The following is a 23,105-nucleotide window of genomic DNA, read 5'->3' as shown; positions in this document are numbered from 1 at the left end:
CTTCTAAAACATTTCATCCTTGCCTTAAACAATGATGTTATCAAAGCTTGTAAAACATTCCATTCTTGCCTTAAAAGATGATGCCATCTAAGTTTTGAAAAACATTCCATCCTTCTCTTAAAAGATGATGTCATCAAAGCTTGTAAAACATTCCATTCTTGCCTTAAAAATGATGCCATCTAAGTTTTGAAAAACATTCCATCCTTCTCTTAAAAGATGATGTCATCAAAGCTTGTAAAACATTCCATTCTTGCCTTAAAAGATGATGACATCTAAGTTTAAAAAAAATTCCATCCTTGCCTTAAAAGGTGATGTCATCAAAGCTTGTAAAACATTCCATTCTTGCCTTAAAAGATGATGTTATCAAAGCTTGTAAAACATTTTATCCTTGCCTTAAACAATGATGTCATCAAAGCTTCTAAAACATTTCATCCTTGCCTTAAGCGAGGATGTCATCAAAGCTTAGAAAACATTCCATTCTTGCCTTAAAAGATGATGATAACTAAGTTTTAAAAAACATTCCATCCGCCAGTCTAGACTCCCACTTGTCATTCCAGTCCACCACCCCCCAGTCTAGACCTGTAGTAGGAGGTCTGCAGGACTAAGTCATCAGGGATCTGGATCACCTCCTCCCCAGGTAAACCAGCTCACCTTTAGTACAGTCTCTGTTTTCTAAAGTGTAGGGATCATAGCTGAGGGATGTAGAGCTGTTCTGAAGAGAACTGCAGCGCCCCCTAGAGCTTTAACAGGCTACATTAGGGACATCCCTCAGGGTCACATGACTGTAGTTAGCTATTTAAAAGCCCAGTGTTTATGTTGATCAGAGACTTTGATTTTAAAGGAGCAGTATCAGGAAGCTAAAATAGCCTTTAAGTCTCCCGTTATGGTCTGGTTTCTCTCTCTGCTGCAGGACGCTGGGCTCCCACGGCTGACCGTGTGATTAATCCTGACTCAGAGTGGATGTATACGTGTCATGTAAACGTCCTCTGAATGAATCACCAAACACAACACACACACTCTTATCACACTCTCATGTCGCCAGAGTTATCCCTCCTCCTCCTCACTCCCAGGATGCACTGGGACATTTATGGACATACACCTCAGCTGTGGTGTTTAATGGAGGGGTTTCTCTGTTTAGTGGTGCTGTAATGTTATAATGAGAGTATCATCAGGCTCTTTATATGGAGTCTGTTTGTCACAGCAGGAGGACAGAAAGAAGAAAACTCTTCTCTCCTCTCCAGTCCTCTGAGCTGCAGCTTCATTTTAAAACTTTAAAAAAGCAAAAATCCAACGTTTCCACCTGAAGAGGAGCACTCATATTCCCCACGCCTCTCCTCCTCGGCCCGTCTCAGCCGGAGGACTGCGAGTAAATCCAAACAGACGTGCTGATTAATTTCTTCAGCCGGATGTTTAGCGGGACAGAAACGGGCCGTCACACTGGCTGGTAGACAAACAGAGATGTTCGCTGAGCCGTGAGGTGTCACTCTGCCGTCTCCACATCCTCGCCTCAGAAACTGTCAGTGCAGAACAGCGAAACAAACACACCCAACCAAGGACAGCCCGGGGGTCACGGCTTCAAACTACCAAGATTTATCACTGGGGCGTCCCACTCTGATCAAAAACTGGAGACCAAATGATTTTGTACTCACTTCTGACTTTAATGGTTTTAGTTTTAGTCCAGTTTTACAAAAAGAGTCAGGCCACTGCGTCAGATGTAAATAAAAACAATGATTGTCAGATCTAAAATATCAGTATAGTGTGAATCTGATGGCAGAAACACGTCTCAAAGAAGTTGGGACAGGGCTGTGTTCATCACTGTGGAGCATCCTCTCTTCTTTAACAACATCTGTTCCCTCATCTTTAAGGTTAAGGTTGGAGCGTCAGTCATTAACCCTGAAGTATGAGGATGATGAAGAAGAGAGGATGAAGATGAAGAGTCTGAGGAGGAGGCAGCAGCGTGTTGTCTGACAGCAGTGGCAGCCCTTCTTCCCTCATTTCCTTCCTCCTTCCCTTGTTTCCTTCCTCCTTCCCTCATTTCCTCCTTCCCTTGTTTCCTTTCTCCTTTTCTCATTTGCTTCTTTCCTCCCTTGTTTCCTTCCTCCTTCCCTCATTTTCTTCCTCCTTCCTTCATTTCCTTCCTTCCTTCGTCCTTCCCTTGTTTCCTTTGTTCTTCCCTCATTTCCTTTCTCATTTCCTCATTTCCTTCCTCCTTCCTTCATTTCCTTCGTACTTCCCTTTTTTCCTTCCTCCTTCCCTCATTTCCTTTCTCATTTCCTTCCTCCTTCCCTCATTTCCTTCCTTCCTTCTTCCTTCCTATCTCCCTCCCTTGCTTCCTTCCTCCTTCCCTTTTTTCCTTCCTCCTTCCCTCATTTCCTTTCTTCCTTCTTCCTTAATTTCCTTCCTCCTTCCCTCATTTCCTTCCTTCCTTCTTCCTTCATTTCCTTCTTCCTTCCCTTGTTTCCCTCTTCTCCTCTTTTTCCACCTGTTTTTGCAGCTTCATGCATTAATTTCACACTTTAACCATATTTTGCCATTTTTTTCCTATTTTTTGTTATTTGCCATTTCTTGTTGTTTTTCCACTCGTCGCCTCTGGAGGATTCTCATGGATCTTAAATGTCCAACAGTCCAGCTCTAATATTTAGTCTTTATAAAAATAAACTTTTTATCAAACATCTATTTTTAGTCTTAGTGCCATCTCTGCTATGGAAAAAAGGAAGAAGCAGCGTTTTAAGTCAGAGTTTTAGACGATGAAATAAAAATGAAGATGAGGATAAAGATTTGGAGGACGAAGAAGAGGATGAAGATGAAGATGAGGATGAGGATGAAGATTTGGAGGACGCTGAAGATGAGGAGCCTGAGGGGAAGATGAGGATGAAGATGAGGATGAGGATGAGGATGAAGATTTGGAGGACGCTGAAGATAAGGAGTCTGAGGGGAAGATGAGGATGAAGATGAGGATGACGATGAGGATGAAGATTTGGAGGATGCTGAAGATGAGGAGTCTGAGGGGAAGATGAGGATGAAGATGAGGATGACGATGAGGATGAGGATGAAGATTTGGAGGACGCTGAAGATGAGGAGTCTGAGGGGAAGATGAGGATGAAGATGAGGATGATGATGAGGATGAAGATTTGGAGGATGCTGAAGATGAGGAGTCTGAGGGGAAGATGAGGATGAAGATGAGGATGACGATGAGGATGAGGATGAAGGTTTGGAGGACGCTGAAGATGAGGAGTCTGAGGGGAAGATGAGGATGAAGATGAGGATGAGGATGAAGAAGGAGGAGGCAGCAGCGTGTTGTCTGACAGTGGCGGTGGTGGAGGCGGCGGCGGCGGTGGCGGCGGAGCCAGCAGCAGGAAGGTGTGCAGCTTTTAGGAGCTCACTGTGAATAAATGATGTGAGGCGTGACGAGCTGACGGCAGCAGAACTGACTCAGTCCACATTAGACCTGTTTGTGTCTGCGGCGTGAAGAACATGCAGGCTGACTGAAGGCTGCGCTCACTCTGACTGTTTCCATCTGTTTCTACAGCTCCTAACACCAGCCGGAGTCCAGCCCCCTCCTCCCCCTCCTCCTCCTCCTCCTCCTCCTCCTCCTGCAGGAAACAGGAGGCGGGCCCACAGCCCTCCCAGTAATCTGCAGCGCTGCTTCCTCATTAGCAAACATTAACACTTATTAACACAGTAAACCCACAGCTAATGGCTTCATAAACATGGGGGGGGGCCTTCCTGTCTGAGAGTAAACGCTCAGCAGCAGCGTGAATGCGTGATTAAAAACATCCCTAATTATTCCCAGGAAGGAAACGTGAGATCAGGTCAAATACACAGAGATAATGATTTCAACACAAAATCAAACGGACACACTTACACACACACACCTACACACACACACCTCTACATACACACATCTACACACACACCTCTACACACACACCTCTACATACACACCTCTACACACACATGTCTACAAATGTTCGGATGTCTGCTAAATCAGCTAATTGGTAGTTTCTGGTATCACAACACTCAATGTATTCAAAATGTTTGAAACCACACTATCCTGTCACGACATAAATACGGTGATGATATCCTGTCACGACATAAATACGGTGATGATATCCTGTCACGACATAAATACGGTGATGATATCCTGTCACGACATAAATACGGTGATGATATCCTATCACGACATAAATACTTTTATAATATCCTGTCATGACATAAATACGGTGATGATATCCTGTCACGACATAAATACGGTGATGATATCCTATCACGACATAAATACTTTTATAATATCCTGTCATGACATAAATACAGTGATGATATCCTGTCACGACATAAATACAGTGATAATATCCTATCACGACATAAATACAGTGATGATATCCTGTCACGACATAAATACGGTGATGATATCCTATCACGACATAAATACTTTTATAATATCCTGTCATGACATAAATACGGTGATGATATCCTGTCATGACATAAATATGGTGATAATATCCTGTCACGACATAAATACGGTGGTAATATCCTGTCACGACATAAATATGGCGATAATATCCTGTCACGACATAAATACGGTGGTAATATCCTGTCACGACATAAATATGGTGATAATATCCTGTCATGACATAAATATGGTGATAATATCCTGTCACGACATAAATACGGTGGTAATATCCTGTCACGACATAAATATGGTGATAATATCCTGTCACGACATAAATATGGTGATAATATCCTGTCACGACATAAATACAGTGATAATATCCTATCACGACATAAATACAGTGATGATATCCTGTCACGACATAAATACGGGGATAATATCCTGTCACGACATAAATACGGTGATGATATCCTGTCACGACATAAATTTGGTGATGATATCCTATCACGACATAAATACTTTTATAATATCCTGTCATGACATAAATACGGTGATGATATCCTGTCACGACATAAATACGGTGATGATATCCTGTCACGACATAAATACGGTGATGATATCCTATCACGACATAAATACTTTTATAATATCCTGTCATGACATAAATACGGTGATGATATCCTGTCACGACATAAATACGGTGATGATATCCTATCACGACATAAATACTTTTATAATATCCTGTCATGACATAAATACAGTGATGATATCCTGTCACGACATAAATACAGTGATAATATCCTATCACGACATAAATACAGTGATGATATCCTGTCACGACATAAATACGGTGATGATATCCTATCACGACATAAATACTTTTATAATATCCTGTCATGACATAAATACGGTGGTAATATCCTGTCACGACATAAATACGGTGATGATATCCTGTCACGACATAAATACGGTGGTAATATCCTGTCACGACATAAATATGGTGATAATATCCTGTCATGACATAAATATGGTGATAATATCCTGTCACGACATAAATACGGTGGTAATATCCTGTCACGACATAAATATGGTGATAATATCCTGTCATGACATAAATATGGTGATAATATCCTGTCACGACATAAATACGGTGGTAATATCCTGTCACGACATAAATATGGTGATAATATCCTGTCATGACATAAATATGGTGATAATATCCTGTCACGACATAAATACGGTGGTAATATCCTGTCATGATCCACATGATCTGGATCTTCATAAAGAGACGGATTTACCTTCAGAGAGAAAGAGAGACTGAATGGACACGATTCAGAATTTAAGAGCTAGACCAGGACAGGACTGAACCAAACCAGTCTGGACCAAACCAGACTGGACCAAACCAGACTGGACCAAACCAGACTGGACCAAACCAAACTGACCCAAACAGGACTGAACCAAACCAGACTGAACCAAACCAGACCGGACCAAACCAGACTGAACCAAACCAGACTGAACCAAACCAGACTGGACAGAACCAGACTGAACCAAACCAGACCGGACCAAACCAGACTGGACATAACCAGACTGAACCAAACCAGACTGGACAGAACCAGACTGAACCAAACCAGACTGGACATAACCAGACTGAACCAAACCAGACTGGACAGAACCAAACTGAACCAAACCAGACTGAACCAAACCAGTCTGGACCAAACCAGACTGGACCAAACCAGACTGGACCAAACCAGACTGGACAGAACCAAACTGAACCAAACCAGACTGAACCAAACCAGACTGGACCAAACCAGACTGGACCAAACCAGACTGGACCAAACCAGACTGAACCAAACCAGACTGGACCAAACCAGACTGAACCAAACCAGACTGGACCAAACCAGACTGGACCAAACCAGACTGAACCAAACCAGACTGGACCAAACCAGACTGGACAAGACGGCTTTGAGGAAACCAACCATAGGAGTGGTTCATCCAGGATAAAATGAGTTTAAATGAGCATTAAAGATCCTAAAGTTTAGTATGTTTTTATTTTCTCTCTCTGAACTTTTGTCACAGTCCTAATCCTAACCCTCTATGGCCTTTTGGTAGTTTCTACATGCAGAAATCACGACCTGCCCTCCAACTGGAGTTCTCTGCTGTGGCATGACAACATCTGCAAAAAGCCATGGATGTTAGAATGACCAGAACCACCTCCTGGTGGTTTTCTGCCCCCAGTAGGGGGACCATTGGTGGACTGTTTTAGCACAGAGATGGGCTGAGAAGGAGGACTTGGTAGTTTGGACCTCTTCCCTCAGAATGTGCAGTGAAAGATTTCTGCAGAGAGAAGAGCTGTGAGAATGTGAAAGTCTGTGCTGTCTATGAATGTTGTCCTAATGAGCAGCCATACTTTAGAGTCACAGACGTAGCGGCTGAAAGCGTTTCAGAGCGAACAGAGAGATTAAAAACCTCCGTCTGAGGGTTCCAGGAGACTCTGACGGCTGTAGAGAACTCTCTTTGGTTCAGGCGGAGGTCAGACCGACCTCAGCTCGCTCTAAACAATAAAAACAATCCGACTTTTGTGTCTCCGGCCGTCCTACGGCGAAACTCCATGTCTGTGGCGGCGTGTTGGGCTGACTCAGACGTCTCACAGTCATTTGTTGTTCTGCAGATTTAAACGTTAAGTTTCATCGTTTTTTCTCTTCACGTCACCCACACCAAACCCTGCGACTGCGACTCCTCTGAGGAGTCTGGATCTCCACCCTCAGCCCCAGGAGCCAGATTAACACAAACTTTGAGATTATGGGAGCACGCCGTCGGCCTGGACCCCGCCACCGCCGTCACCGTCGAGAACAAACAGAATCACAGACACATGAATAAGAGCCTGTAGGTGATCTTTAGTGTGATTCTGAGGAAGACAGTGACATGTGTGGAGGATTTACTCACAGCAGGAGGAAGAGGAGAACCACAACATGAGAGAAAAACACTCTACACAGTACACAGTACCATCTTTGGTTCTATGGCCCCTCCCTCCTCTGGTTCTCGCCCTATTCTACAGTACCATCTTTGGTTCTATGGCCCCTCCCTCCTCTGGTTCTCTCCTGATTCTACAGTACCATCTTTGGTTCTATGGCCCCTCCCTCCTCTGGTTCTCTCCTGATTCTACAGTACCATCTTTGGTTCTATGACCCCTCCCTCCTCTGGTTCTCTCCTGATTCTACAGTACCATCTTTGGTTCTATGGCCCCTCCCTCCTCTGGTTCTCTCCTGATTCTACAGTACCATCTTTGGTTCTATGGCCCCTCCCTCCTCTGGTTCTCTCCTGATTCTACAGTACCAACTTTGGTTCTATGGCCCCTCCCTCCTCTGGTTCTCTCCTGATTCTACAGTACCATCTTTGGTTCTATGGCCCCTCCCTCCTCTGTTTCTCTCCTGATTCAACAGTACCATCTTTGGTTCTATGGCCCCTCCCTCCTCTGGTTCTCTCCTGATTCTACAGTTTGTTTCCTTCCTCCTTCACTCACTTCCTTCTTCCTTCCCTTGTTTCCTTCCTCCTTACCTCATTTACTTCCTCCTTCCCTCATTTCCTTCGTCTGTTTCCTTCCTCTTTCCTTATTTTCCCTTCTACTTCCTCTGTTTCCTTCCTTCATCCCTTGCTTCCTTCCTCCTTCCCTTGTTTCCTTCCTCCTTCCCTTGCTTCCTTACCTTGTTTCCTTCCTCCTTCCCTTGCTTCCTTCCCTTGTTTCCTTCCTCCTTCCCTTGTTTCCTTCCTTCTTCCCTTTTTTCCTATGTCTTTCCCTGGTTTCCTTCCTCCTTTCCTTGTTTCCCTCCTTCTTCCCTCATTTCCTTCCTTAATTTCCTTAGTCCTTCCCTCATTTCCTTCCTCCTTCTCTTGTTTCCTTCCTCCTTCCCTCCTACTTCCTCTTTTTCCTTCCTTCATCCCTCATTTTCTACCTACTTTCCATGTTTCCTTCCTCCTTCCCTTGTTTCCTTCCTTCTTTTCTTTTTTCCTTCCTCCTTCCCTTGTTTCCTTATTTCTTTCCTCCTTACCTTCCTCCTTCACTTGGTTCCTTCTTCCTTCCCTTGTTTCCTTCCTCCCTCCCTAGTGTCCTTCCTTCTTCACTCATTTCCTTCCTCCTTCACTCATTTCCTTCCCTAGTGTCCTTCCTTTATCCTTCATTTCCTTCCTTCCTCCCTCCCTCTTTACCTTGTTTCCTTTCTCCTTCCCTAGTGTCCTTCCTTCCTTCCCTAGTGTCCTTCCTTTATCCTTCATTTCCTTCCTCTCTCGTGGCGGGCTAAGCCCCGCCCCCACAGGAAGCAGGACCTCTTCAAACATAGGGAGTGTGAGTAGCAGTGTGTGATGTAATTTTAATCTGACATATAAGATTAGCGATAATCCGAGCCCACGTCACACAGAAACAAAGCGTCACTGCAGCAGTCATCATGTACGGAGGCCCAGAGCTGCCAAATCAATCCAAACTTCTCTTTATTTTCCTGTTTGGGGACGGCAAAGTAAAACCTGACTTCTGTAGGACATCCTAGCCCCATTACAGTCACTCTAGAGTCTGGATTAGAGGAGATCACAGAACAGAACACAGTACCATCTGCATTTCACCAGATCTGAAACTGTCTGCTCTGGAATATTCCTGGAAAATAAATCCTCTGGTTCCAGCATATTCCTGGTTTGACAGCGTGAAGCAGTTTCCTGCAGTTTAAACAGAGCTACAACAGTGGGAGTCCAGGACTTCAAACTGGTCTAAACCTGGTTTAGTTTTACTGGAACCAAACTGGAGATACTGGGACAACAGTATATTAAACTGGACTGCTGTCCTGGTCCCAGTATAGAAGAACAGCAGATGAACTGGTTTATGGTCATTAATAACAGGCATGGTCACTCCTGTAGGGAAATACTCGACTGGACTACTTTACAGAACTCTACATTAAATATTAGATCAGTGATAACAAACCCAGACGACAGCTGTCCATGGTTAGCTGTCTGAGGATGCTGGCTCTTTTCTCTGATTGTCTGGAAGCTCCAGCGATTGTCCAGGTGATTTTTAAAACCCTGGACTAAAGAACACACATCTGCCCCCCTATGCTGTCTCTACTGAAACTGTTTAACTCAGAGCATGTAAACGCACTGATTAAAGGTTTAAATACTGAAACGGTTTAACTCAGAGCATGTAAACGTACCGATGAAAGGTTTAAATACTGAAACAGTTTAACTCAGAGCATGTAAACGTACCGATGAAAGGTTTAAATACTGAAACAGTTTAACTCAGAGCATGTAAATTAGATATAAAGGAACCATACTGGTACCAACTGGAGATCTGTTTTAGATATAAAGGAACCATACTGGTACCAACTGGAGATCTGTTTTAGTTATAAAGGACCCATACTGGTACCAACTGGAGATCTGTTTTAGTTATAAAGGACCCATACTGGTACCAACTGGAGATCTGTTTTAGATATAAAGGAATCATACTGGTACCAACTGGAGATCTGTTTTAGTTATAAAGGATCCATACTGGTACCAACTGGAGATCTGTTTTAGTTATAAAGGACCCATACTGGTACCAACTGAAGATCTGTTTTAGATATAAAGGAACCATACTGGTACCAACTGGAGATCTGTTTTAGTTATAAAGGATCCATACTGGTACCAACTGGAGATCTGTTTTAGATATAAAGGAATCATACTGGTACCAACTGGAGATCTGTTTCAGTTATAAAGGACCCATACTGGTACCAACTGGAGATCTGTTTTAGATATAAAGGAACCATACTGGTACCAACTGAAGATCTGTTTTAGTTATAAAGGAACCATACTGGTACCAACTGGAGATCTGTTTTAGTTATAAAGGAACCATACTGGTACCAACTGGAGATCTGTTTTAGTTATAAAGGAACCATACTGGTACCAACTGGAGATCTGTTTTAGTTATAAAGGAACCATACTGGTACCAACTGGAGATCTGTTTTAGATATAAAGGAATCATACTGGTACCAACTGGAGATCTGTTTTAGTTATAAAGGATCCATACTGGTACCAACTGGAGATCTGTTTTAGTTATAAAGGACCCATACTGGTACCAACTGAAGATCTGTTTTAGATATAAAGGAACCATACTGGTACCAACTGGAGATCTGTTTTAGTTATAAAGGATCCATACTGGTACCAACTGGAGATCTGTTTTAGATATAAAGGAATCATACTGGTACCAACTGGAGATCTGTTTCAGTTATAAAGGACCCATACTGGTACCAACTGGAGATCTGTTTTAGATATAAAGGAACCATACTGGTACCAACTGAAGATCTGTTTTAGTTATAAAGGAACCATACTGGTACCAACTGGAGATCTGTTTTAGTTATAAAGGAACCATACTGGTACCAACTGGAGATCTGTTTTAGTTATAAAGGAACCATACTGGTACCAACTGAAGATCTGTTTCAGTTATAAAGGACCCATACTGGTACCAACTGAAGATCTGTTTTAGTTATAAAGGAACCATACTGGTACCAACTGAAGATCTGTTTTAGATATAAAGGAACCATACTGGTACCAACTGAAGATCTGTTTTAGTTATAAAGGAACCATACTGGTACCAACTGGAGATCTGTTTCAGTTATAAAGGACCCATACTGGTACCAACTGAAGATCTGTTTTAGTTATAAAGGAACCATACTGGTACCAACTGAAGATCTGTTTTAGATATAAAGGACCCATACTGGTACCAACTGAAGATCTGTTTTAGATATAAAGGAACCATACTGGTACCAACTGTGTTCTGTTTGGGAGCTTAAAGACACTCTCTATTGTTCTGAACTCAGAACAATAATCCGGCTCTCCTCATCATTGGTTCCTGGTTAGGTCAGGCATGCTGAGTGTTTTATGGGTGTTAATGTCACTGTGAGGATGTTTCTCAGCTCTGACCTTAAAAAAACATCTGTGGTATTTTTATGTCCTCCTGGTGTTGAAGCTGTTGGAGTTGGGGTTACACAGTTCGTGACCTTTATCTCCTCTCACCTGGCAGGCAGTGAGTTAAAACTGTAGCTCAGCAGTGATGCGCCGCTCAGACTCCCAGTAAACTCAGCTGCTGTGTTAAACCGTTTCAGTATTTAAACCTTTAATCAGTGCGTTTACATGCTCTGAGTTAAACCATTTCAGTATTTCAACCTTTAATCAGTGCATTTACATGCTCTGAGTTAAACCGTTTCAGTATTTAAACCTTTTATCAGTGCGTTTACATGCTCTGAGTTAAACTGTTTCAGTATTTAAACCTTTAATCAGTGCGTTTACATGCTCTGAGTTAAACCGTTTCAGTATTTAAACCTTTTATCAGTGCGTTTACATGCTCTGAGTTAAACTGTTTCAGTATTTAAACCTTTAATCAGTGCGTTTACATGCTCTGAGTTAAACTGTTTCAGTATTTAAACCTTTAATCAGTACGTTTACATGCTCTGAGTTAAACTGTTTCAGTATTTAAACCTTTAATCAGTACGTTTACATGCTCTGAGTTAAACTGTTTCAGTATTTAAACCTTTAATCGGTACGTTTACATGCTCTGAGTTAAACTGTTTCATTATTTAAACCTTTCATCGGTACGTTTACATGCTCTGAGTTAAACTGTTTCAGTATTTAAACCTTTCATCGGTACGTTTACATGCTCTGAGTTAAACCGTTTCAGTATTTAAACCTTTAATCAGTGCGTTTACATGCTCTGAGTTAAACTGTTTCAGTATTTAAACCTTTAATCAGTACGTTTACATGCTCTGAGTTAAACTGTTTCAGTATTTAAACCTTTCATCGGTACGTTTACATGCTCTGAGTTAAACTGTTTCAGTATTTAAACCTTTCATCGGTACGTTTACATGCTCTGAGTTAAACTGTTTCAGTATTTAAACCTTTCATCGGTACGTTTACATGCTCTGAGTTAAACTGTTTCAGTATTTAAACCTTTCATCGGTACGTTTACATGCTCTGAGTTAAACTGTTTCAGTATTTAACCCAGTATGGGTCCTTTATAACTAAAACAGATCTCCAGTTGGTACCAGTATGGGTCCTTTATAACTAAAACAGATCTCCAGTTGGTACCAGTATGGTTCCTTTATATCTAAAACAGATCTCCAGTTGGTACCAGTATGGTTCCTTTATATCTAAAACAGATCTCCAGTTGGTACCAGTATGGTTCCTTTATATCTAAAACAGATCTCCAGCTGGTACCAGTATGGGTCCTTTATATCTAAAACAGATCTCCAGTTGGTACCAGTATGGTTCCTTTATAACTAAAACAGATCTCCAGTTGGTACCAGTATGGATCCTTTATAACTAAAACAGATCTCCAGTTGGTACCAGTATGATTCCTTTATATCTAAAACAGATCTCCAGTTGGTACCAGTATGGGTCCTTTATAACTAAAACAGATCTCCAGTTGGTACCAGTATGGGTCCTTTATAACTAAAACAGATCTCCAGTTGGTACCAGTATGGTTCCTTTATATCTAAAACAGATCTCCAGTTGGTACCAGTATGGGTCCTTTATATCTAAAACAGATCTCCAGCTGGTACCAGTATGGGTCCTTTATATCTAAAACAGATCTCCAGTTGGTACCAGTATGGGTCCTTTATATCTAAAACAGATCTCCAGTTGGTACCAGTATGGGTCCTTTATATCTAAAACAGATCTCCAGCTGGTACCAGTATGGGTCCTTTATATCTAAAACAGATCTCCAGTTGGCACCAGTATGGGACCTTTATAACTGAAACAGATCTCCAGTTGGTACCAGTATGGTTCCTTTATATCTAAAACAGATCTCCAGTTGGTACCAGTATGGGTCCTTTATAACTAAAACAGATCTCCAGTTGGTACCAGTATGGATCCTTTATAACTAAAACAGATCTCCAGTTGGTACCAGTATGGATCCTTTATAACTAAAACAGATCTCCAGTTGGTACCAGTATGGATCCTTTATAACTAAAACAGATCTCCAGTTGGTACCAGTATGGTTCCTTTATATCTAAAACAGATCTCCAGCTGGTACCAGTATGGGTCCTTTATATCTAAAACAGATCTCCAGTTGGTACCAGTATGGATCCTTTAGAAAAAAAACAGATCTCCAGTTGGTACCAGTATGGTTCCTTTATATCTAAAACAGATCTCCAGCTGGTACCAGTATGGGTCCTTTATATCTAAAACAGATCTCCAGTTGGTACCAGTATGGATCCTTTATAACTAAAACAGATCTCCAGTTGGTACCAGTATGGTTCCTTTATATCTAAAACAGATCTTCAGTTGGTACCAGTATGGTTCCTTTATATCTAAAACAGATCTCCAGTTGGTACCAGTATGGATCCTTTATAACTAAAACAGATCTCCAGTTGGTACCAGTATGGATCCTTTATAACTAAAACAGATCTCCAGTTGGTACCAGTATGGTTCCTTTATATCTAAAACAGATCTTCAGTTGGTACCAGTATGGTTCCTTTATATCTAAAACAGATCTCCAGTTGGTACCAGTATGGATCCTTTATAACTAAAACAGATCTCCAGTTGGTACCAGTATGGTTCCTTTATATCTAAAACAGATCTCCAGTTGGTACCAGTATGGTTCCTTTATAACTAAAACAGATCTCCAGTTGGTACCAGTATGGTTCCTTTATAACTAAAACAGATCTCCAGTTGGTACCAGTATGGTTCCTTTCCTTCCTTGCCTTTAAGGATCATGGGATCAAAATTTATGAAACATTCCATCCTTGCCTTTTGGATGTAGGTCATCATTTTATTGAAAAAATGCTACTTTACCTCTAACTATGATGTCTTAAAAACGTATATAACATTTGAGCCTTACATATAAAGACGATGAGATCAAAGTTTGTAAAACATTCCATCCTTGTCTTTAAATATTATTTTGCAAAACTTATAAAGGAATCAATACTTGCATTTAAAGATGGTGTTATCAAAACAGTAAAAAACATTTCATCCTTGCCTTTAAAATTTATGACAACAATATTCTTAAAAAATTCATCCTTGATTTAAAAAATGATGTCATTAAAACATTTAAAACATTCAATCCTTGCATTTTAGGATTATGTCACCAAAATGTATAGCACATTCCATCCTTGCCTTTTACAATGTTACAATGTTACAATGTCATTTAGCAGACGCTTTTCTCCAAAGCGACGTACATTTGAGAGCAAGAACAACACAAGCAATGATCTAGACAAGAAGAAACAACATCAGTAAGTGCCATCAAGTGCTTCAGGTTCAATTGGACGCAAGTGCTGCCGTGTAGAGTTTAAGGCAGAGTACCTAAAATATACGTTGTTTATGTAGTTTTTTTTTTTTTTTTTTTTTTTTTTTTTTTTTTGTTTTTGTTTTTTTTGTTTTTTTTGTTTTTAGACAGCAACAATGAATCAAGGAAAATGTGGGATCACTAATTGCCATTCATTAGGCTTCACAACAACTATTTACCAAGTACCAAGTGCTGGATCATTCCCAAAGAGCTGGGCAAAGAAATCCCAGAAGTAGAGCAGGACAGTGCGAGCTAACTATAGTTGGGAAACTCATTCAACCACTGGGGGCAGCAGTGGAGAATAGTCTGGCTGAGACTCAATCTACTACTGGGGACAACAGTAGAGAATTGCCTAGCTAAGTGCAAAGTGTTCTCTGAAGAGCTGGGTCTTTAGCCTTCTCTTGAAAGTAGACAGGGAGTCTGTAGATGGAATGTAGTTGGGTAATTCATTCCACCATTTAGGGACAACAGAGGAGAAGAGTCGAGCTAGTGACTTAGGAGCATGATGTGCTGGAAGTACCAGGCGCCTTTCGCTGGCTGAGCGTAGTGGGCGAGAAGGGGTGTAGACCTGGATGAGGGACTCCAGGTAAACAGGAGCAGTTTTAGTTACTGCTTTGTAAGCAATGATTAGAGTTTTGAATTTAATGCGAGCTGCAACTGGAAGCCAGTGTAGAGAGATTAAAAGAGGCGTGACATGAGCTCTCTTGGGTTGGTTGAAGACCAGACGTGCTGCTGCGTTCTGGATCAACTGCAGAGGTATAACTGTGCATGCAGGTAGGCCTGCCAGTAATGAGTTACAGTAGTCAATACGTGATATTATAAGAGCCTGTACTAGGAGTTGTGTAGCATGCTCTGTCAAGTAGGGTCTGATCCTCTTGATGTTGTAGAGGGCGCAAACGGCAGGACCGAGCAATCGAGGCCACATGGAGCTTGAAGGTTAGCTGGTCATCAATCATGACACCCAGATTCCGGGCTGACTTAGTGGGCAAGAGATTATTTGATCCAAGCTGGATACTGATCTGCGGTTCAATAGTGGGACTGGCTGGGATGATAATGAGCTCAGTTTTGGGCAGGTTGAGCTGAAGGTGACGTTCCCTCATCCATTTAGAAATATCAGCAAGGCAGGATGAGATCCGAGCTGAGACAGTTGTGTCATCTGGTGGAAAGGACAGGAATAGCTGTGTGTCGTCTGCATAGCAGTGATAAGAAAAGCCATGGGAGCGGATGATTGCACCAAGTGAGGTGGTGTATATTGAGAAAAGTAGGGGACCAAGCACAGACCCTTGAGGCACCCCTGTTGATAAGCCATGCAGTTTAGACACTCCTCCCTTCCATGATACTCTAAAAGATCTCCTGTGAGGTAGGACTTAAACCACTGGAGGGCAGATCCTGAGATACCAAGTGAAGAGAGTGTGGAGAGGAGGATTTGGTGGTTTACTGTGTCAAAGGCAGCAGACAGATCCAGCAGTAAGAGAACTGAGGACTGACCAGCTGCTCTGGCCAAGCGAAGTGATTCCGTTACCGACAAAAGTGCAGTTTCAGTAGAGTGGCCCCGCCTAAAGCCAGACTGATTCTGATCAAGTAGATCATTGTTCTGCAAGTGTTCTGAGAGCTGGTTGAAGACTGTGCGCTCCAGTATTTTTGATAGGAATGGGAGAAGTGAGACTGCCTGTAATTTTCAACCAGGGCTGGGTTGAGAGTGGGTTTTTGAGCAGTGGTGTAACCGCGCTTGCTTGAAAGCAGCTGGGAAAACACCTGTGGACAGAGAGGAGTTAATGATACAACTCACAGCAGGGCTGATTGTGGGCTCAATCGCCTGCAAGAGATGTGATGGTATCGGATCGAGGGGACAGGTTGTGGGCTTAGAGTCAAGCAGAAGCCTGGTGACCTCGCTCTCACTTAGTGGAGAGAATGAGCTAAGTGATGCATCACTAGCTGGTGGCAGAAAACTGAGTTGGACAGGCTCAGAGAATTGGTTGCTGATGGCAGAAACCTTGTCAGTGAAGTAGGAGGCGAACATGTCTGGAGTCAACATACTGGAGGGTTGTGGGTTTGAAGGAGAGAGGAGCGAGTTAAAAGCAGAGAAGAGTTTGCGTGCATCAGTGGCAGCACAGATCTTTGATTGATAGAACGCCTTCTTAGCAGATTTTAGAGCAGAGGTAAAACAGGACAGTTTTTGCTGATAAGCACTCAAGTCAGTGGTTTGTTTGGATTTACGCCATTTTCTCTCTGCCGCTCTGAGCCCTGCCCTTTGGGTTCTGATGACCTCAGTGAGCCAGGGACAAGGTGGAGTATTACGAATAGGCTTAGACACCAGAGGGCAGAGTTTGTCCAGAGAGGAGGTCAGTGAGGAGCAGAATGTGTCTGTGGCCTCGTTAACAGTGAGTGAAGGACTCGTTACATGAGGCTAGTGCAGCTGAGACCTCGTCAGACAGCTGTGTTGGGTCAAGTGACTGAAGGTTTCTGCGGTATGATCTTAACTGAGTAGTAGATTGTTGAAGTTCAGGTAAGCCAAGTGAGAACTGAATGAAGTAGTGGTCAGAGAGGTGAAGTGGTGTTACACTCAAATTAGCCGTGGAGCAATTGGTAGTTAGAATCAAATCCAGTGTATTACCAGCCTTGTGTGTAGGAGGCGTTTGAACCAGTTTCAAGTCAAAGGAGGACAGTAGTGAAATAAAATCAGTAGCCTGGGCTCTATCCAAGTGGATGTTCATGTCACCCATGACAACCAATGGTGTGCCATCATCAGGGATGTCTGAGAGTAACATGTCCAGTTCCACAATAAAGTTGTCCAGGTGACCCCCAGGTGGGCGGTATACCACAACCATGAAAGCCTTTATTGGGGCAGTGACCTGTACTGCATGATATTCAAATGAGGTGTTATTGTCCAAGGGTTTGAACTGGCTGAAGTTCCAGCTATGAGAGAGAATAATGCCTGTGCCACCTCCTCGGCCAGAAGAGCGAGGTGTATGAGAGAACACTGCATCAACTGATAGAGCAGTTGGTGTTACAGTGTTCTCAGGACGGACCCAAGTTTCTGTCAGGGCTAGGACCTGAATGTTAGACAGTTTAGTGAGGGAATTGATGAATTCTGCTTTGTTAACTGCAGACTGGCAGTTCCAGAGGCCAACTGTGATAAAAGGTTGTGGAAAAGAGGCATTCTGCAAAGTGGATAGATTATGCAGGTTTCGTTTTCTGTAACTATTGTGCTTCTTTCTGTTCCCATATATGACTTGTATTTTTTGGTTTCACATGTTGCGTTAGACTGCTGGGGTGCGTTAGACTGTTATGAGGCAGTGCTGCCTGTCGGTGGCCTTGCTCGGTGGACTCGCACAGGTAGACTCGCTGGTCTTTACCCAATGTGGTCTTCACACAATTGGGCTTCCACAAGGGCTGACGCTTACGCTTCAGCGCAGTCTGTGTACTTATATAGAGAGATATGCCACAGATGTGCACAATTGAGTTGATTGTGCACAGCCGCTAACCGCCCCAGCTGGCAAATTTAGATTCAAACTCTCTTAAAGCTTGGACTACAGTGAAACTCCGCCCCGGCAGTTTACACTTTTAGCAATCAATAGAGGGAGCCACACGCGTCAACTGCCTCACCTATTGTTGCAGAGAGAGTGAAACTAACACGTTCAGCCTAAGCAAAAACTGCCAACAACCTACTTCCAACTGAAACAACCAAAAGCAGATTCCTCTTACCAAGTAGCTTCTCCCTTCCTATCTCAAAGATCAGAGCTTGTTCTGGAAGCAGGACTGCCTAGGCCCCACCTACTTTTAGTAATTAGGAGGCTCAGAATAATAAAGTGGAGAAAACAACCTCTCAGGCCCTGAGGCTCCTTCCTAACGTTCCCTGCTCTGCCTCTTTCAGCTCCCTCCACTGTCCCGTCAACAATCACGTTATTAAAGCCCAAAAAATGCAGACAAGAAAGAAAGAGAAGGGGCAGTGGACGGGGTCAGAGACTGGAACAGGGACTGACATAGGAATGGAGCTACAGGCCGGATTTGAACCCAGGGCGCCCTCGTGGAGGGCAACAGCCTCCGTAGGGAGCACGGTCATGACCATGACGCTGGCGGCGCCCCAGAGTTCGATCAGTTTGAATCATGACCTCTAAATATCACCCTCAGATCTCATAAGGACCAGGACATGCAGCTGAACGTTCCAGAAACACGCCTGGAAGGAGACAGGACGTGGACTGCTGTTGTCTTCTCTGTCCTGAATATCACAGCGATGCTAATCCTGCTTTTCTCTGTAATATTTAAATTCCAAATCAGCCCACAGCATCCTGGGAAACATGTCAGCATTATATTAAAGAGAACAACAAACAGGCCCGTTCATTTGGCAGTCAGCAGTAATTATAGTGACAGCTACAGTAACAACAGGAATAAATCAGCATAATGTCAGAGAAATAAAGGTCAGCCTGAGCTCCTTAAAGCACACAACCAGCATGTCCCACACACCCTGAACGCACCTGCAGCCCTGCAACAGCGCAAACAAGGCCGAGGGGTCAGAACATCGCCGCCAGTTCACACAAACAGCTGCAGGGCGACCAGTGGAGTTTTTATCATGTATGGAGATGTTTTAGGGAGATCCAGGTTAGACGGTTCATTTGTCTGATAAGACAGTGAGCAGTCAGGATGGTGTCACATCAGAGACCTGGACCCGGATCTGAGCACACCTGATCCCATGGTCCACTTCATTTGATCAGTTCTTCTTCTTCCCTGTAATCCTTCATCAATCCTTCATCTCACCATCATCATCATCAGAACACCGATAAACCAGAAATCCCTCCCTAATGCTGACTGTTGTTTTGTTGGCAGCTTTTCCAGAAGTTTCCAAATACAGACGTTTAATTGGCACAACTGTAACATCTATTTAAAGACAAGATCATCAATGCTTATCAAACATTCCATCCTTGCCTGTAAAGATAATGTCACCAGAACTTCTAAAGCATTCCATCTATTACCTTTAAAGATGTCATCAAAGCTCAGAACTATTCCATCCTTACCAGTGACGATTAAGTCATCCAAACTTAGAAAACATTCCATCCTTGCCTGTAAAGATAATGTCACCAGAACTTCTAAAGCATTCCATCTATTACCTTTAAAGATGTCATCAAAGCTCAGAACTATTCCATCCTTACCAGTGACGATTAAGTCATTCAAACTTAGAAAACATTCCGTCCTTGCCTGTAAAGATGTCATCAAAACATATCAAATATTCCATCCTTGCCTTTAAAGACTGTCATCTTAACTTAGAAAACATTCCATCCTTGCCTTTAAAGATGTTACCAAAACCTAGGAAATATTCTATCCTTTACCTTTAAAGATGTCATCAAAGCTCAGAACTATTCCATCCTTACCAGTGACGATTAAGTCATCCAAACTTAGAAAACATTTCGTCCTTGTCTATAAAGATGTCATCAAAACATATCAAATATTCCATCCTTTCCTTTAAAGACTGTCATCTTAACTTAGAAAACATTCCATCCTGGCCTTTAAAGAATGTCTTCTTAACTTAGAAAACATTCCATCCTGGCCTTTAAAGAATGTCTTCTTAACTTAGAAAACATTCCATCCTGGCCTTTAAAGAATGTCTTCTTAACTTAGAAAACATTCCATCCTGGCCTTTAAAGAATGTCTTCTTAACTTAGAAAACATTCCATCCTGGCCTTTAAAGAATGTCTTCTTAACTTAGAAAACATTCCGTCCTTGTCTGTAAAGATGTCATCAAAACATATCAAATATTCCGTCCTTGCCTTTAAAGATTGTCATCTTAACTTAGAAAATATTCCATCCTGGCCTTTAAAGAATGTCATCTTAACTTAGAAAACATTCCATCCTTGCCTTTAAAGATGTTACCAAAACCTAGGAAATATTCTATCCTTTACCTTTAAAGATGTCATTGAAACTTTTCAAATCCAGCCTGTGGTGCAGTTCTACCCGGCCCACCAGATCACATACATTCTAACTGGTCCACCAGTACGAGGTCTGCAGATTTCCTCCAGTATAAAAATTTAAACCTAACCGATGATTTATAACATCCTTGTTGAGTCATAAAAATTAGAAAAAGTTAACAGTAAAATTCATTTAATAAAAAGTCAGGAACGTGGGGAAGAAATTGATGTTTTCTCTACATTTTCAATTTTGCATCTCACAGTTATGACTAAAAGCTGTGGTTTTGACATTTAAATTATATTTTGACTGTTAAAAATCATTATTTTGATGTTAATCTCATATTTTGACTCTTAATCATGATATTGACTTTTATCTTACATTTTGAGTGTTAAAAACCATAACTTTGACTATTATCTCACATTTTGACTCTTAATCATAATTTCGACTTTTATCTCATATTTAACTGTTAAAAATCACGATTTTGACTTTTATCTCGTATTTAACTGTTAAAAATCACGATTTTGACTTTTATCTCATATTTAACTGTTAAAAATCACGATTTTGACTTTTATCTCATATTTAACTGTTAAAAATCACGATTTTGACTTTTATCTCATATTTAACTGTTAAAAATCATGATTTTGACTTTTATCTCATATTTAACTGTTAAAAATCACGATTTTGACTTTTATCTCGTATTTAACTGTTAAAAATCATGATTTTGACTTTTATCTCATATTTAACTGTTAAAAATCATGATTTTGACTTTTATCTCATATTTAACTGTTAAAATCATGATATTGACTTTTATCTTACATTTTGAGTGTTAAAAACCATAACTTTGACTATTATCTCACATTTTGACTCTTAATCATGATTTTGACTTTTATCTCGTATTTAACTGTTAAAAATCATGATTTTGACTTTTATCTCATATTTAACTGTTAAAAATCATGATTTTGACTTTTATCTCATATTTAACTGTTAAAAAAAAAAAAAAAAAGTACGTCGCTTTGGAGAAAAGCGACTGCTAAATGACATTGTAACATTGTAAAAATCATGATTTTGACTTTTATCTCATATTTAACTGTTAAAAATCATGATTTTGACTTTTATCTCATATTTAACTGTTAAAAATCATGATTTTGACTTTTATCTCATATTTAACTGTTAAAAATCATGATTTTGACTTTTATCTCATATTTAACTGTTAAAAAAAAAAAAAAAAGTACGTCGCTTTGGAGAAAAGCGACTGCTAAATGACATTGTAACATTGTAAAAATCATGATTTTGACTTTTATCTCCTATTTAACTGTTAAAAATCATGATTTTGACTTTTATCTCGTATTTAACTGTTAAAAATCTTGGTTTCAGTATTCATTTCATACTTTGCCTTTTAAAAACACTATTTTGACTTTAAATGTCGTGTTTTTACCTTTAAAATTTAAAAGTTTGGATCTTTATCTCAGATTTTTAGTTTTTAACTTATAATGTTGACCTTTTAATCTCAAAATCAATGAGGTCAAATCTCGACCCTGTTAGGCCCTCAGGTTAGACCCAAATTCAGAATCTGGCCCCTGCTGGGATTGAGTTTGACCCCGTTTCACCACCAGTTTTTACCACTCCTAACCCGTTTAGACCGCGTCTGACTCACTGTCGTTGTTTTAACAAGTCTTACTTTTCCGGTTAAATATAAAATGTGGTTTTACGGGGACCCCCATGTTGCGGGGCCCCAGAGAGCCCTCCCTTTTATCCCCCCTGGGGGGCGGCCCTGGTTAGCATCATGCTAACAGGATAAGATGAGGATCCTGCCCCCTGCTCTATCAGGTCCATGTGGATTCAGCTCTAAATATTCAGACATGTTTAACCTGCTTCCCTCCCGTTAAAACAGTCCGGTATGATTTTGGTCCGGATCGCCCAGCCCTACTGACGCTGCAGCAACCTTACCGGGACTTTAAGGCAGCCTCCGGTGCTCACAGGTGTGTCGGTGGGCAGCAGCCTACCTGTTGTGCCTTCAGGCCGAGCATGGATGTGACATGACTGACTGAGCAGCACACGCACGCGCACACGCGCGGAGCCTACACACTAAATCCCTGACAAGGTCACTCGGTGTGGGTGGTGTTCCGGGCTGCGCGCTGCTCGCGCGGTGATGCTGCCGTTAGTGAGTATAAATATCAATAAAAACACAACACGGTAGTGGCCCGTTAGTGACGTCCTTACCGTAAACGCCCTGTCCGTGCACGCCCTGCAGGAAGCCGGTAAACAGCCACAGGAGACCGAAAGCTAAACCCATCTTCACATCCTCCTGTGGCCGCCTCGCTGCTTCTCTCCCCCCGGGGATGAGGTCGTCACTTCGGTTGCCCGCAGCCGCCGCTGCCGCTGCCGCTCTTCCCTCCTCCTCCTCCGCTCCGGCCGGCGTCCCTCCGCTCGGAATCCGGCCCAGTGACCGGTTCTCATCCAAAAATCCAAACGGGTCCCCCCCACCCAGCAGCCCACCAACTCCCCCTCCTCCCGGTCAGA

At 41.9% G+C, this 23,105-nt stretch overlaps 1 protein-coding gene across 1 annotated transcript in view; it reads right to left on the bottom strand.

Moving 5' to 3' along the window:
• Window positions 1-22,899, bottom strand: part of mdga2a (MAM domain containing glycosylphosphatidylinositol anchor 2a) — a 154,534-nt gene extending 131,635 nt beyond the window's left edge. The window contains exon 1 of the mRNA XM_041812905.1: window positions 22,806-22,899. Within this exon, the coding sequence (XP_041668839.1) occupies window positions 22,806-22,878 (73 nt within the window). The 5' untranslated portion in view covers window positions 22,879-22,899. The remainder of the gene's footprint in view (window positions 1-22,805) is intronic.
• Between the last annotated feature and the right edge of the window lie 206 nt (window positions 22,900-23,105).

This window comes from Cheilinus undulatus, linkage group 18, assembly GCF_018320785.1.
Source record: "Cheilinus undulatus linkage group 18, ASM1832078v1, whole genome shotgun sequence".
NCBI lineage: Eukaryota > Metazoa > Chordata > Actinopteri > Labriformes > Labridae > Cheilinus > Cheilinus undulatus.
The sequence above is the reverse complement of the archived record's forward strand: the minus strand, read 5'-3'. Positions and strand labels throughout refer to the sequence as shown.